We start from the raw sequence: 15463 nt of genomic DNA on the forward strand, positions 1-15463 counted from the left end.
TACAAAGCAGTGTTTCTTTAATGGAGTCCATCAATAATGTTACTTCCCTGACGTTATTGTATTTAAAAGAGAGTAGCCATATTATCAATCCTCGACATGGGCAGAAATTACAGAGCTTTTTTTTCCTTCTTCCTCAAGTGCATCTTTAACAGACTTCGAATCAATGTGAAACAAATGTTTGGCAACACGCTAATGATATCAGTTCAGCTGGCTCCTGCGTCTCTGGAACAAACTCCTTCTCTCGCCACCGAGACAAACCCACAGCCAGTTTACATTCAGACGGGTGCGCTTGTTTTATATAAACAGACAGCCCTTGTGGCGGAGGGTTTGATTAGGAGGAGGCCCGCAAATCCCATTAAAAGTCTATTCGTCCCTCGCTCCGAGTTTTGTTTGAAGACAGGACGGGTAACAAGGGAGGAGGGAGGTGACTGGCAGTCTGTCCTTGTTGTTGTTGTTTCCGTGCCAATCTGTGTTTATGCAGCGACGGTTAAACACAGATACAACCCAGCAGCGACGAGACGATCTCTGCTCGTGATGTGAGAAGGAACCGAAGCCCAGTGGCTGCTGGGAGAACCCGACACGTACCACTGGACCCAAGACGTGTTTGTGATGGGAATTTTAATGAAACTACCTCCTCAATGTGATCCAGTCACTGTCTGTTATCAACACAGTCACATGTTGCTGTTGTTGTTGTGTATGTCCTGTAAGTTTGTCTGCAACCAAATGAGACGGCCTGTGTGTTTCATTTTACCGTCACCGTCAGCCTAACAGCTCCTTAGTCTTGGCTGCAACCTGTTTGTCGATGTCCACTGCCATGTTGTCCGCCATCAGCTGAATCTGTGAGGGCAGAGAGGAAGACCCTCTTTATTACAGCCCAACAATATATATCAGTTAGCCGATAAAAATAAATATAACTATATTAGCCTTTCAAAGAAATATCAGTGTCTACAGTTATGTTTGCCAATATTAAAACCTTCTTACAGAATGAACCATGCAGAAAAGATTCTATGGAAAAGAGTTTTAAATATTTGGTTGCATTTGTTTTTTCTCTGTCATTATAGTTAATTATAGTTTTAGTTTATGGTTAAACTGTTAAAGATAATGACTCAATTATACTTTTTTGTTCAAGGTCCTGTACATTAAAAACGACATACACAGAATCAAGAGAGTAAATAAAAATGATAAATCTGTATTAAAATTTTAAAATATATTAATTATATTGAATTTATCATCAGACAACCACTTCATGCTTTAGTTATAATGTCACTTCTCAGTCTGAGCAATCAATTAAGAATCTTTATGAAGCTCACTAATAATCACTGGTGTGTGACATCACTGTCTTTCTTTCGGTCTTGTACCTGTTTCTCTACGAGACGTATGGTGTCCTCCGAGTGTCCCTCCTTCGCCTTCTTCACCTGTGTGACAGCGTTGGATCGCACTCTCCTCAGTGAGTCTTTGGCCTTGTTGCTGAACTGCTTGGCGAGTTTAGTGAGGTTCTCTCTGTGTTCCCGCGTCACTCTGCAAAGTAGAAAGAGAACGATGGTAAAAAAAAAAAACAGAGACGGTAATGACCAATGGAACACACAAACTCATCCATGCTCTTTTTATGTTCCTATAAAACACAAAACACATAACGGGGGGGGGCTTGTAGGCAGTTTAATATTTTACTTCTGACTCGTAGCAGAATAACAACAATCACTTTCCGAGGTCTTGGACCTGAGCTGAAACATCCATCATGCAGATAACTTTGCATTTGTTGATCATTTAGAAAATCCGACTTCCCATCTCACTCTCCCCCCTTTGTCCTCAATTGGCCTTTTTTCGCTGTTTTTTTTTTTTTTGCCTTGGGGACTATTTGCAAACAATCCAAGTGCGGCGTCTATTTACCGCAAACAATGCAGCCTAATTACTGATTCCAGGGCCAATCAAGGAGCGCCTTCTCCTTGGAAATGCAAATGGGGGCTCGGAGCGTGCCGAGACTGATTGCAGGGGGAAAGCAGTCTGACTCTTGTGTCCCTCCTCTGCCAGACTAACACCTGCTGCTCCACGCGCACGCACATGCACGCGCGCACACACACACACACACACATATATCATCTTAGGCCGCAATGTATTTATGCACATGTGTATATATGTAAAGAAAAATACTGTAAGAAAAATACTGTATAAACTGGGTGGTTTAGTGAGTGACGAATTGTTTTGTGTGAAGTTGTTTGACTTGGCAGACAGAAAAAGAAAGAGAGAGAGAGAGAGAGAGAGATCTACATAGAATGTGGAGTGTGACCCGACGCTCACATCAACACACCGGGGGTCTCTATACGTCTACAAGCAAAAGTTAATAAATCTGTCAATTACAGTTCTGCATACGGACGCTAAAGTATTTGTTAATGGAGTGAAATACAAAACCAGAGCCGAGAGCCGGTTTAGCTGTGATACTTCACATAATGTACAAATTATTTGATTGATTTATGATTAAATTAATTGTTTCAGAATCTCAAAAGTCATGTAAAATGCCTGTTACAGCTTCAAAAGAGGCCAAACTTGACCTGGACGACAGAGAATTTTCACAGACATAAAACTACAATGAACATTTTGACTGTTCAGCAATCGACAAATCTGGAAAAAGTAATTGTTTCACAACTAGCAGATGGTAAAATATACAATCAAAGATGTAAACGATTTAAAGAAAAAAAACAAGATGGAAAGGAATGAAAATGTTTTAGCCCTTGGGTGTGTGTGTGTGTGTGTGTGTGTGTGTGTGTGTGTGTGTGTGTGTGTGTGTGTGTGTGTGTGTGTGTGAGAGAAAGAGACTCACTTGGGAACGGGCACCTTGATGATTGTCCCATCCACCTCTGGATTTAGATTCATTCCACTCTCTCTCAAGGCATTGGTGGCAGCCGCTGTAGCCTGGGGTTACACACAGACACACACACACACAGAGAGATGTATGAAAGTGTGCTTCGCTTTGAGCACTGGTGTGAATTGGAAAGCAGCACTGCAACTGCAGGTAGGGGCTCAGCTCCAGCTGGCAATAATTAAGGTGTTACACTGTGCATGTAGTGTGTGTGTGTGTGTGTGTGTGTGTGTGTGTGTGTGTGTGTGTGTGTGTCTCAGGGGAAGCCCATGCAGTGTGGAAGTGCCTCGGGCCACTGTCAGCACTGGGCCCTGTGGGAGCGGACTGAGAGGTTGCAGGGCAGGGCACTGACTTCTGGTGACCTCACAGGAGAGTCTGCTTATGCTTGTGTATGATATATGGAGATATCATCTGAACACATGTGCAGCGCCTCTGTATGATTTTATTCACTTGAACGTAGAAACATTTTCGTGCGTGTGGTCAGCTCAGGATTAAATGTGGGGATGAAAGAGAGCAGGAGTCAATATATCTGGTGAAACATTGACGATGTGGTTTTGGACTGGTATAAATGATGGAGGCTAATCAACAAGGATGATGGACAAACCTTAATACTTTAATTTTACTTCCACAGATTGATCAAACACTACAGTGTCTGAAAGTGTCAATTATGTTTTTTACTAAAGGATGATTCTGTCGAGGTCAGATTAACTTCAAATTTAGATTCCTTTCAAATCTGGAATCATTATATTTTCTGTGGTTTATGGTCGAGCTGCATAAAAATCACTACGTACATAAAATCTTGACACAGCGATGGTCACACATTTATCTACATTAGGGGAAAACCTTAAATTTTATGTTTCTGATCTATACGGAAAAAGTACATGTATTTTTAAACATTTTGGTTTTTATAAGTGAAGATAGTTTGGTTCATGATCGGCAGTGTTTCCGAACTTCCGAAAACAAAAATGCAGTGGCGTGGACGCAGCCTGGGCTTTAGTCAAGACTGTAAAACTGTAACTTTGGTCTAATCCATCACAAGAAATAAAAACATCTGCATGAAATTTCCTTCTTCGCTGTTGTCCAAAATATGTTCTCGAAAAACCTACACCACCTATCATCTTTATAAAGGAGATAATCAGAGGGAAATGAAAAGAAGGACATTGTGTTTCGTGAGGGAAGCGTGGACACTGTCTGCAGAGGCAGCTGATACGTGATATCTCAACACGAGATCAGACAAAGCTGCCGAGAGGTTCTGAAAGATGCTGGTGCACAGTCACACAATACTTTGATAATATTAACTAACTGATCTTCCTTTGTAATGTTATTTAAATGTTGATTCTCATTCGTTTGGCAGGCGCGCAGGCTGACAGGCAGGCGGAAATAGAAACTTTGCATGAGACTCAATGGTAATTATTAAAACAGCACTCACATATGTGAGACATAAAGACATTATCCTCTATATACAACACAATCCCCTGGCCCAGCGAACACTGCATTACAAGCAGAGAGCTGGAGTTAAACAGCTCACATGCACACACACAGGGGAGGAAGCCAGATCCTTTGAATAACTGAAGTCACACTCTTCAAACCAATCCTGCAACCACATGACAATTCCCTCAGCAGAGCTTTACAAAGTGTGCAAATGTGCAATGTGAGGAATACGAGCGGATCATTTCCACTTCTTCTTTTTTTTTTTTTACCCCGCTCTACCCTTCTCCCCTTTCTCGACAGCTCCCTCTGGCCTCTTCCGCTGGGGGAAAGAAATGGCAGCGAGATTAAAGGAATTTATTTGTGTGCATTAAATCAATTCATGGGAGTTTCTTTTCATTTGTTAAAATCATCCGGAGCGCAGGCCTCTGGTTGCTCTCTTTGAGTGTGGGGTGATAGATTCAGCCCATACCTATGTTTGATTGTTCTCAGCGTCGAATTCATCACCGCTTCCCCCCCGTCCCACGTCCACGCCGGTGGTTACGGAAAACCGAGCGGAATTATTTTTGTCTGGAAAGGCCGAGCAGGTTCTGGTTAATATGTTAGAGAGGAAGAGAGATTAAGCTGAAGTTTCACATCAAACGCTGACGGCCCGGTTCAAAGCAAAGCAGAGCAGAGTGTGCGTGTGTGCGTGCGTGTGTGGGTGTGTGTGTGTGTGTGTGTGTGTGGGCATAAAAAAGTGAGTCCAGAAGAAAATAAAGTTTTATGGACAAAGCGGTGGGATGCTTTAACGTGCACACTCACACACATTCTATAACACATGCACCAAATTGCTCTTAGCTGTTGTTGGTTCCACTGCCCCTAATGGATCAGTGGAAAACAATGGCAGGCCTCTGGAGTGCATGGTAATGGATAGGCATCATTATAAGCCTATTAGCTCTGGGCACAGTGGACTCAGGCAATGCAGGGCATACCAGGGTAGAGTGTGTCATGTGTGTGTGCGTGTGTGTGTTGACACGTGTGTGGTCTGTCGTCGGCCTTTCAGGGAAGGAAACAGACTCACCGCTGGATCATTCAGCCTTGAACACTGGATTTCCTGATCTGAGACGCTAATAAACACTTAAGATTCACAGGTGATATTTGTACAAAGCAGAACAAAGAGCTGAAACCACAACGCTCAGTGTCACAAACATCGACAGCTTGAAAAACAGACGGAGGACAAAGACATTTGTAAGAGCGCTTTTTTTTTCTTTGTCGTAACCAACAGGTGGTTCTTTACAAGAACTAACTGCCTTTGAATGTCTGCTTAGAAAAGCTCGTTAATATCTTTGAATCCTTGAAAAGCTGCTGTTAATTTGTGGAGACACTAAAATCTGGAGCAGATTATGATATTGTGTAAGAACGGCTGATTGCTTGTCCATAATGTCTTCATCTTTTGTTTTTCCCCTCCTGTTTATTGGAGCTGTTTTTATTCATATCAGTGGCTCGTGGATTGGCTCTAGTGTCGACTGGTCCAGCTCCGGACTGAAATCTCTTGGATGGATCACCATGACGTTTAATACGGACATTCATGGTCCCCAGAGGAAGAAGTCCACTGACTCATTAAGTGATCCAATATAATAAAAATACTGATATATGAGCTGAAATACACACAAAAAAAAAGGAATGATTCTTAAAATGTCATTATTCAAACTCTTATGACTAAGAAATGTAACTGAGGCTTGATATTTTTCATAAAATGTATTATAAATAACTACAAACACAAAGAAAACACAAAAACAACCAAATATATAGAACTTGAATTAAGAAAATAAACATTTATATGAATGCACATCTTTTCTACTTTGTTTATTCTGTGAAATTATAAAAGTTTTTATATCTGCAGACATAAACGCGGATACCGAAACATCTCATGGGCTCATATCGGCCGATGTTATCGACTAACTGGTAAATCAGTGAACCTCGGCCTCTCAAACAAGGCTCCATGTACTTGTATATTGGCTCAATAGCTCATGATATCAAAGGGAGTTAAGCCATCGCTCATTGACTGTGTGTAGATATATGATTGTATAATATTAAATGTTAAAAAGGCACATTTGGATTTTCCATACCAGCAGAGTCTGGCCACCGAAGCTCTGCTTTGCCCCCCCTGTGTGATATTTATCTGGGGAGCTCTGATTAGCACAGCGTTATATCATCTACAAAAGGAAAAGAGAAAAACGAGTGAAAAAAGAAAAATAATCTATTCCTTTCTAACCTGGGGGTAAAATGAGGTCATTTCCTATTCTGTGACAACTCACACGCAGGCACAGCCACATCTCCGTGCATGCACACACAGAGTTTGGGTTCTTGTTGCTATCTTTCACCCCAGAACAAAGGGCTCCCCGAGTCATCAATCAATTAGCCTCTGAGACACAGTTGGAGGGAGAGAAGGAGGCAGGTCAGGTTTCATTTACACAGACTGATGTGAGATCTGAGTTCTGCTCTGGCTCACTTCTCCCTCAGTGAGGACCGGCTATCTGTCTGTGCTGGGGATTATTTTGATAAAGCTTTTAGTTACTGGGCGCTCGTCTGTGTGAGACAAACCAATACCAGTAGGGAGAATCGGTATTGGTCCGTGTGTGTGTGGTGGTGGTGGTGTGTGTGTGTGTGATCGTCTTACCTCAGGGAAGCTGCTCATGTTGACCATAATGAGCAGAGGTGATTTCATGGAGATCTGACCCAGCTGGTTGAGAGGAAACTTTCCATCTTGAGTCGTCACCACAATGTGATCCAGAGCTCCTACAAATGCAGATACGTGGAAATGATTATTTACTTTATTAATTTACCCACATTGACCGTTTAAGGAACAAAATCCGAGCAGACACTTTAACTGTGGATCTATAACATGCAGGTCAGCTTTAACGCCCAATATAGAACATTTCAGCATTTGTAAACTGTAGGAATAGATATTTTATTCGCTGTATTTTATGTATATTTGACTTTATTTAGATTCTAGATTCAAGATAAATTTGGTAGTTGCAGATAATGCTTAAATAATTTCTAATAATTCAAATCTCAACATCATATTGTTACCAGATTTGTTTTAATCTCAAGTATCAGAATCGGAATCGGCCCCAAAAATCAATCAATCAATCAAAAAAAAAACAATGGCCTGTGGTAGATGTACAGGCTGTTAAGAGTTTCCATGATATCGTCTCTTCTCTCTGTCGACACTGAGAGAAGCACAGGTAGGTTTGCCAACATGAGTCCGGTCCCTACCTCCCTCCATCACTCCCTTCATCTCCCCTGTCCGTCCCTCACTCCACCCATCCGCCCCTCTCCCTCTCCTCCATCTGGCTAACCTCAGACGCAGTTGTTTCCTTCTTTCCCCAACTCTGCCTTACATCACTCGCTCCCTGCTTACCCAGTGGGGGCTGTGCTGCTGGTGGCTCTGTGTGTACAGGGGGTTTGAAGGGAAGCCAGTGGTATAATTCTCTCTACACAATCAATTCATGACGTGAGGCAAGAAAAAAAAAAAACACACCGGTCAGAGATTAAACACAGAAGAAGAAATTAGAAATCAAAAGGTTGGTATGATGTGATGAAATGGATACCTATTATTTAAAGAGCCGCACCCCCGCTGAATCACTGACATACTGTCCGCCTGCCAATTATTCTGTCCCCCTCTTCTTCGACTTCAAACATCCCGTTTGTGTGCGTGTCTGAACCTGCCCGTCCCCTTGTCCATCTCGCAGCACGTCTCCATGTACACGCAGCCCCGCTCACGTCCATATCTGTGACCTTCTGCCTGTCCGTCTTTGTTACCCGCGGCTCGACAATGAGCACCTACACATCTGCTAGTACTTTTGGAGGGCAGACGGAGAGACAGCCATTTCTTTAACGATAAATATGGAGGGTGAGGAGGGGGCTGAGAGGAGGACGGCCTTAGAAGTATCTGCCAAATATCAGAAAGATTGTTCTTTGACAAAATATTTCATGTGATCTAACATTATGATTATAAATGAGTATTAAAAATTATATATTAACATTTTCCTTTTACTCTGACAGAGACGTGTTGTTTTGCGTTTCTGTCACTGGCACAGCATTAATCAGGCTGCATCATTTGTTCACTACATTTTGACACTGGGGTGACAGGTGGAGAGGACGGGTACCATACTGTGATTGAAACATCCCCAGTTCAGTTTCCCCCCAGAGACCTTTAATGAAAGTCACCTCCCCTTCTCTCTCTCTCTCTCTCTCTCTCCCCTAATTTCCTGTAACCTCTCTACTGAACCATCTTGGAAAAAAGGCAGATAAAAACATTGCTATATATAGTGCTCCTTTCTTATCAGGGGGTTATTGTGCATGTTTGTCTGTGCACATCTTCATTTAGGAGTTTTCGCATGCAAACATTAGTTTGATCAGTTGCTTAACACTGGCTTGATAATTGTGTCACTGGGAGCCTGCTGAGGTTAGCATTTAAGTGCTGCTGTGCACAACAACCTAACAGAGCCACTGGCATGGCTGTAGCCTCTTAGTTCGGTCAGACGTCTCATCCACAAAGAAGAGACCTTGCTATTGTGAGACCATTGTCCACAGGATAATCAAAAACTGTTTTCTACGGAAGGGTGGGAAATGGGCCGAGAGAGAACCCATAACATTTTGGCACAAATACGGAAAAAAGGAGCAAATCAAGGAATTTGTTTTCATTTTCGTTAACATTGATTGGGCTTTTTATGCATGGATCTCTCCCATGACATGTGGCCTTAGCTCGAAGGCTTGTTTGAATTCAAGGGGACTCTTGGACCTTGGCGTTCTGCTGATTCTAGTTCAGCTTTTGATGCATGAATAAAATGTATGATTATTAAGTTGTACAAGTTCTTATCTTCAACGTTTAAGTCCTGTATATGCAGACAAGGTGTTTTTGTTACGTTTTTTCTGTAGTGGTGTTGTTAAAAGTCGAAGTCGACTCTGTTTTAAAGTATCCTTGGAAACAGAACAGGTTTCTGGGCCAGATCACCCATCTGTGGCTCACCACAATGTGCTGGTCATTGCACTGATCCCTTCTCTCTACATCTATATGTGACTTTGTGCTGTACGCCACACACAAACAAACACATGCAGTGTGCATTCACGGCAACACACAACAGTGCATACAGTCAAATCCACACACACACACACACACAAGCTTAATGAGAGCCAGATGAGAGGTTCATGGAACAAACACATACACTCGCACCAGACGCACACATATACACACACACACATTGAGACAACTGACGTCATTCCATTCCACCATCTCATCTCTCCTGTCAGCTCTAAATCCTGCTGCCTCCCTGGATTACAGTGCAGCTGGACGGATGAGAGGGGGATGCACAGAGCGGAGGAGAGCAGTGAGGGATACACAGATGGAGGGAGAAGACAGGGAGGATGACAGGATGTAGGGACGGACGCAAGAATGGCGAGAGACACAGGGGCAGGAGAACAGAAGAGATGGAGAGAGTGAAGGAGGGAACTCTGAAAATTCTTGAACTTTTGTTCACAGGGCAAAAGTTTCCATGTGGATCAATAAGAAATTTAAAATTCAAAAGGTATGAAGCATCACAAGCAGAAGCCAAAATATAAATCTGGGAATTATTGGAAAAACAAGAGAGGAGTAAGTACAAGAGGGATAAAGGGAGGGGCTGAAGATACAAAAATGACTCAGAGCAATAGCTGTTGAATGATTAAGTGTTGTTTGAAAAAAGATCAAGATGAAAACTGGACAGATGAAGAAATAGGGAAGTGAAACAATTGAAGTTGAGAGTTAAACCATAAAATTCTAGTTTGTGTTTGTGCTCTTGTTGCCTGTATGTTGTGTAAAACCAAGCGGCTGCACACAAAGAGCAACTCCAGCGTCAGAGAGAGTGAAACTTCAGCTGAGGAGGAAAAGAACAAGAAACGTTCAGTTTTGAAGTCTGATTCCAGCGGCTGCCTCCTCCCACGAGAGCTTCCATTATACACCCCACCTCCAACTCCCCCACAGCCCGACTCCCATTTGTTAGAACCCAGAGGCAAAGGGCCATGACCTGGATGTAGTTGGGGGGAAACTAGGGTCAAGGTGAGGTCACACAGGGCTCCACCTCGCTCTGAGCCTTTGGGTGCGATTTGTCAGGTAGATTCAAAAAGGAAGGTTTACTCACTTATGTCCTGAAGCATGTGGTGTTGTGTTTAAAGGGAAAGTCTACTCTGCACCTTGTTCATTGTGATGTTTGGTATTCACTTCTTAAATTCTTCTTAAGATCTTGTAAAGTAGCTCTAGAAGTAATCTCTACAAACAGATTCTGCATGTGAATGCAAGGGTTCTGGTTTCAGTTTCTGGATTGACCAATAAGGTTGAACAGAAGAACATAAGACGGAGCCTTGGCCCGGATATCTGCCGTCTACACTGGAACCCCCCCCCAAAATATTGCCTGTTGCCCCCCCAACTTTGTGCTCTGAGATTGCTCCATGTGTGACCTCAGCACTCAACTTTCTCCATCAAGTTTTGAAGCTGCTTTGAGGTGTTTCACGGCTGAGCATGATCTCATGGATGCTTGCAGTCCATCCAGAATAACAATATGGGGGCAGAGGATGTAACAACCAGTTCACAGAGAGAAGAATGGAGGCTAAAGGGCCTGTTTGTAGAGATGTAACTGAAAAATATTTGGATAAAACAGATTCAAACAAAGGTTTCACTCGAGGCAAACATTTTATAAATCCGGTCTGAGCTGCGGAGTCCAGGAGGCCCTGCAGAGACATACCTTTGAATGTAGGAAATGTTTATGGAAAATAGATAAAAAAATAACTTTTCTCATGAGGCTACAGGCAGGAGGACTGAGGAGGATTACTGAGACTCAACCGGCTGCAGAATAAACCCATTTATCACAGAGACATAGCATGTGGCTGTATGTGAGATCATATTCTGTTGTCCTTGCGACTTTTTCTTCTTTGACAGTTAACTAGTAATTAGAGATGACAAGTTGAGTAATTAAATTAGCGATTTAATTTTTGATTATACATATTTAATTATTCTGCCATTTATTTCCACTTCATGTTTCATCAAATGTCAACTTGGCACAATTGGAGAGTTATTTATATGTCACCTTTTACGTTGATTTTGTCTTTTATAAGTTGACGTTTCAGTGTATTTGAGGAGACGCACACAGAAAACAAGGAACAGGAAAAGAAGCAGAGAGATGAACTAAATACCTGGAGAGGTTCGGATGCTGAGGTTGCGTGTGAAGTCGTCTTTGAGCGCATTGAGAACAGCTGACATGTCCGCCTTCACCTCATCCAGACTGATGATGTCTTCCACCAGAGCTGAATTAATATTCACCTTCGCCGACTGGCCCTTTGCCTTGGCTTGGAAGATGAGAGGGAGAGAAGGACTGAGGGATGAGGATTAAGATAAATAATGTCTAATCAAGTAACTCTCATTCAGAGGTTGCACGAATGTGGAGTCCAGTGTTTGTAATCTCCTCACTGACCTTTCGCCTTTTTGGTGGCGTAGAGTCTGGTGCATGCAGCAGGGTAACCGGTGATGTCGGGGCACCGCGGCGCCGCACTGACCCTGGATGCTGCCGCCAGAGGAGACCTGAGCTGTCGAACCAGGGACTGACTCAGCAGAGGTCTCAGCCGGCTCAGATGATTCAGAGCCATGACTACGAGAGAAGAAACAGAAACACGAGTGCTACTGGGTCCAAAGCAACATCATTTAGTTCTGAATTACATATAATCAGAGGTTATTCACGGATCACACAAATCTGTTGTAATGTCAGTTGTAATATCATCAAAATGAAGTAGTAACTCATATCAGCCAGTAGGAGGTAGGCCTACATCTTACTACTGACTTTTAGTGCCATGCTCTCCTATAGGTGATGAGAATCATTATTAGAAACAGCAGCTGGTTTTGTGGTTTACAAACCTTAAACATGGTAAGAAACATTTCCCATTGGATATTTATGCAATTTATCAAATTTGTCATAGTACATATCACAATATCTTTACAGTGGAGAGTATGTCCTCCTGTGACGAACAAAATAGTCTGCACTGAACAAATCTGTTACTTTCTTAATAAATCAATTTAAAATTGTCAAGACTATAAAATCTCAGAGTTTCTTAAAGCCCATTGTGACGTCTTCAAATGTTGTCATACAATTTAATATGCTTATTTTGTAAGCAAGAGATGAACAAAAACTGGAACTGAGCAGCTGCAACTTGGGAATGTTTGGCATTCTTGATTGATGGATAAATTGACTTTTAAATGAGAGATTTGTTGATCAACTAATTGATTAATTGAGTTCCACCGATTGGATCGTGGACTGCACCTCAAAGCTGATTTTATCTGACTATATAAAGCAGAGTGGAGGAAAAGACGCCCTCATGAATCCAATCGTACATCCACAGGCTCCAGTACAACAGGAAAAATTAGTCACCCTGTTCTTACTCTATCCTGCATGGCATTCCAGAGGGGGAACCTCCCATCTCACAAACTGCCTCTTGGAGTGTGAACCGTGTTACTGAGCCTCAGCGCACACACACACACAAGTGCAGACCAACTCCGAGATATCGAAGCCCAGAGACACAAACACACGCTAAAGCCCGTCTTTCACAGTCAGTGGCTGTGAACAGCTCGCGGTGCAATGCAGCCTGACTGACACCCTCCATTGTGCGGTGTGTATTTATGACTGTAAACTCGGAGCTGCGAGGAGAAACAAACCGAGCTGCTGGAGTAAAAACTATTTGGTCCCACATGAGAGGAGCTTTCACAGATGCATCATGGTTCTGAGATGCTTTTTTTCTGGGAGGTGATGAAGATTAGGAATTAATTCTCAGGTTTGAGTTAAAAAAAATGTAACACAAAATGGATCAGAGACTAAAAAACTGACGGTTTATCTAACAGGCTTTAATTAATTAATTAATAATTAATCTTACTCTTTACATCTTTATAAATGTAAAGAGTAAATGTATTTAAATTTTCTACAAATTTATGTATTTCAGTGTGTCAGAAGTTATCCAGATGTTTCACGAAGTCTGATTACATGATTTCAGTCTAGTTTTTCTTCAAATATTCTTGATTTTTAAAAGCAAGTAAAGACTTCTCATCACCCGTCATTCACCCAGTTCTCTCAGATATTTGTATGTGTTTGCTGATTTTCCCCAGAATAAACACATTCTGAGGTTTTTAATCAAACATTTATCACAATCAGCCTTAAATAACCCATCACTTTTGATTTAATAACTGTAAACAACACTGATCTTGGTTTCCTCAACTAGCCACGACTAGTTCCCACTGTTAGTCCTGGGTTACTTCAACGAATTCCAAACATATTCCACTGGCAATATTTAGGCGAGACCGTGGACCACCAGCTTCAACACAAACCCACAACAGGCACCCGTGGCTGGCAGGTTTCCTGTCACGCCGATATGATTTGGTGAGCTGCGGCAGAGCAGATAGGCCGAGATGTGGGACAGTGACAGATCTCTTTGCAGGGGAAGTGGAGCAGAAAAAGTGAAGCGCAGGTGTTCGGTGGGATACTGTCGCCTCACATCCTGTACATTTCACACACGGCAGCAGCTGCAGACACACGCCTGCTTCTTGCAGCAGCAGAAGAAGCCAGCTGGTGAGCCCGCATGATCTCACCTCCGTACCTTTTACCGTTTGAGCAGAAAATAATAATGAGGCGGAGGATCTGACGGTGCTCTGCCTCATCAGATAAACAGCTCCCACTGTGGCAGCGACAACTGATTATTTCAAATATCACTCTCACGTCTCTCTTTCTCTTTTTGTTCGAGTGATTCAAGCGTTAAATGACATGGACCCCTGATACATCTCTGAGCTTCTCTCTTTCCACTCCCAGATGCTCCTCCTCAGGTCCTCTGACCAGCCCATCCCTCGGACCAGGTTAAGGGCCAATGAAGTGTTCCTCCTCCAAAGACACGTGTTTTCTCAAGCTTTTGATTGTCCTTAAGTTGTTTTTATTCACTTTTTTTGCTTTTATTTCTATTCAAATTTATTTCATTTGCATGTGACTTGATATTTTAATTGTAAAGCACTTTCAGTCAACTCGGGTTATTGTAAATGTGCCTTATAGATAAACTTGACTTGACTTGATGAATTCTTTAGTCTATTAATTGTTAAAAAATGCTGATCATTACTTCCTGAAGCCCAAGGTGACATCTTCACATTGTATTTCTGTTTGGTTACTGTTCTATAAACCAAATATATTCATGTTACAATGCTTCCGATTAAAAAGGACACTGTTCTTACATTTTGAAACCTTTAAAATTAGTTAACGATTGATCATTTGAATAATATTTGAGAAGTTATTGAAGTCTGCTACAGTTCAGTGGTGATGGAAGTTCACAAAGCATTGAACCACAGCCAGGTACATCACGTTTCGGGGGGTTCCCTGGAAACATTTCTGGTGTCGGTTTCACTATTTGCAGCGAGTTTCGGTATTTGCACATGTTGTGATATTTGCAGTGTGTTGACCTCTCTCGGCCACCGTAGATTTCTATCAAAAAGCAGAAAACTGAAAATGACTTATTATGATTTATTTATCATCTTATCTTTCACTGAGGGAAGCCTCACACGTGATAGAGGCAAACTGAGCAGATATGAGAATATAATCCAACGTGGGAAGGTTTCATTGTTTAATTCATTTTTTTAAATGTCATTCAGTCCTGCAGGTGACACGAGGTTGGTGCAGAGCTTTGTTTTCTCATTTCAAACGAGAGTAAACAACAACATTGCAAAGCAGATACAACATGAGTTACAAAAACTCACGCGTCACCACGTGAAGCTGCAGCTCCTGACACTTTAATACACAGTCTGTGGTCCTGACACTAAATGAAAGCCCAGGGGTGTGAAGGTCGGTGTTGTGCACATGCAGAGGACAGAAACTGACGTAAACCGAGTAAACGTCACTGCTAAACACGGATCCAACGTCCATTTACGTAAATAACATCCTTGAAATGGATATAAACACTAAAACGAGACTTACTTTCAGGTGCAACGTGTTTTCAGAGGCTTGTGAGCTGCTGACAGACACTCATCGGGGGGGGGAAGCCACATTTGACATCTACAGCATCATCATGCGCCGCGGTTTACCCACATCCGGGTGTGGGTTTGATACACTACACGGGTACGCCGAGTGAGCGGGGTTTCACTCCGAG

The 15463-nt window shown here is 42.3% G+C and overlaps 1 protein-coding gene across 1 annotated transcript; it reads right to left on the bottom strand.

Annotated features, from left to right (window-relative positions):
- mrrf (mitochondrial ribosome recycling factor) lies at window positions 1–15409 on the bottom strand. Its single transcript, XM_047344433.1, has 7 exons — window positions 15292–15409; window positions 11773–11946; window positions 11495–11647; window positions 6945–7063; window positions 2816–2907; window positions 1359–1518; window positions 1–837 (listed from the first exon to the last, which is right to left on the bottom strand). Exons 2-7 carry the CDS (start codon window positions 11942–11944, stop codon window positions 760–762), a joined length of 774 nt encoding a protein of 257 aa, XP_047200389.1. The 5' UTR covers window positions 11945–11946; window positions 15292–15409; the 3' UTR covers window positions 1–759.
- Window positions 15410–15463: the final 54 nt, after the last annotated feature.

Source organism: Hippoglossus stenolepis, chromosome 18 (assembly GCF_022539355.2).
Source record: "Hippoglossus stenolepis isolate QCI-W04-F060 chromosome 18, HSTE1.2, whole genome shotgun sequence".
NCBI lineage: Eukaryota > Metazoa > Chordata > Actinopteri > Pleuronectiformes > Pleuronectidae > Hippoglossus > Hippoglossus stenolepis.

What these genes read in the sequence shown, in the direction of transcription:
- mrrf (XM_047344433.1), bottom strand. Translation starts at nt 11,944, where the DNA reads ATGGCTCTGAATCATCTGAGCCGGCTGAGACCTCTGCTGAGTCAGTCC. An exon ending in ACATGAGCAGCTTCCCTGAG is followed by an intron (nt 2,908 to 6,944) that starts GTAAGACGATCA and finishes GTGTAACCCCAG; the next exon opens with GCTACAGCGGCTGCCACCAA. An exon ending in ATCAAGGTGCCCGTTCCCAA is followed by an intron (nt 1,519 to 2,815) that starts GTGAGTCTCTTT and finishes TCTACTTTGCAG; the next exon opens with AGTGACGCGGGAACACAGAG.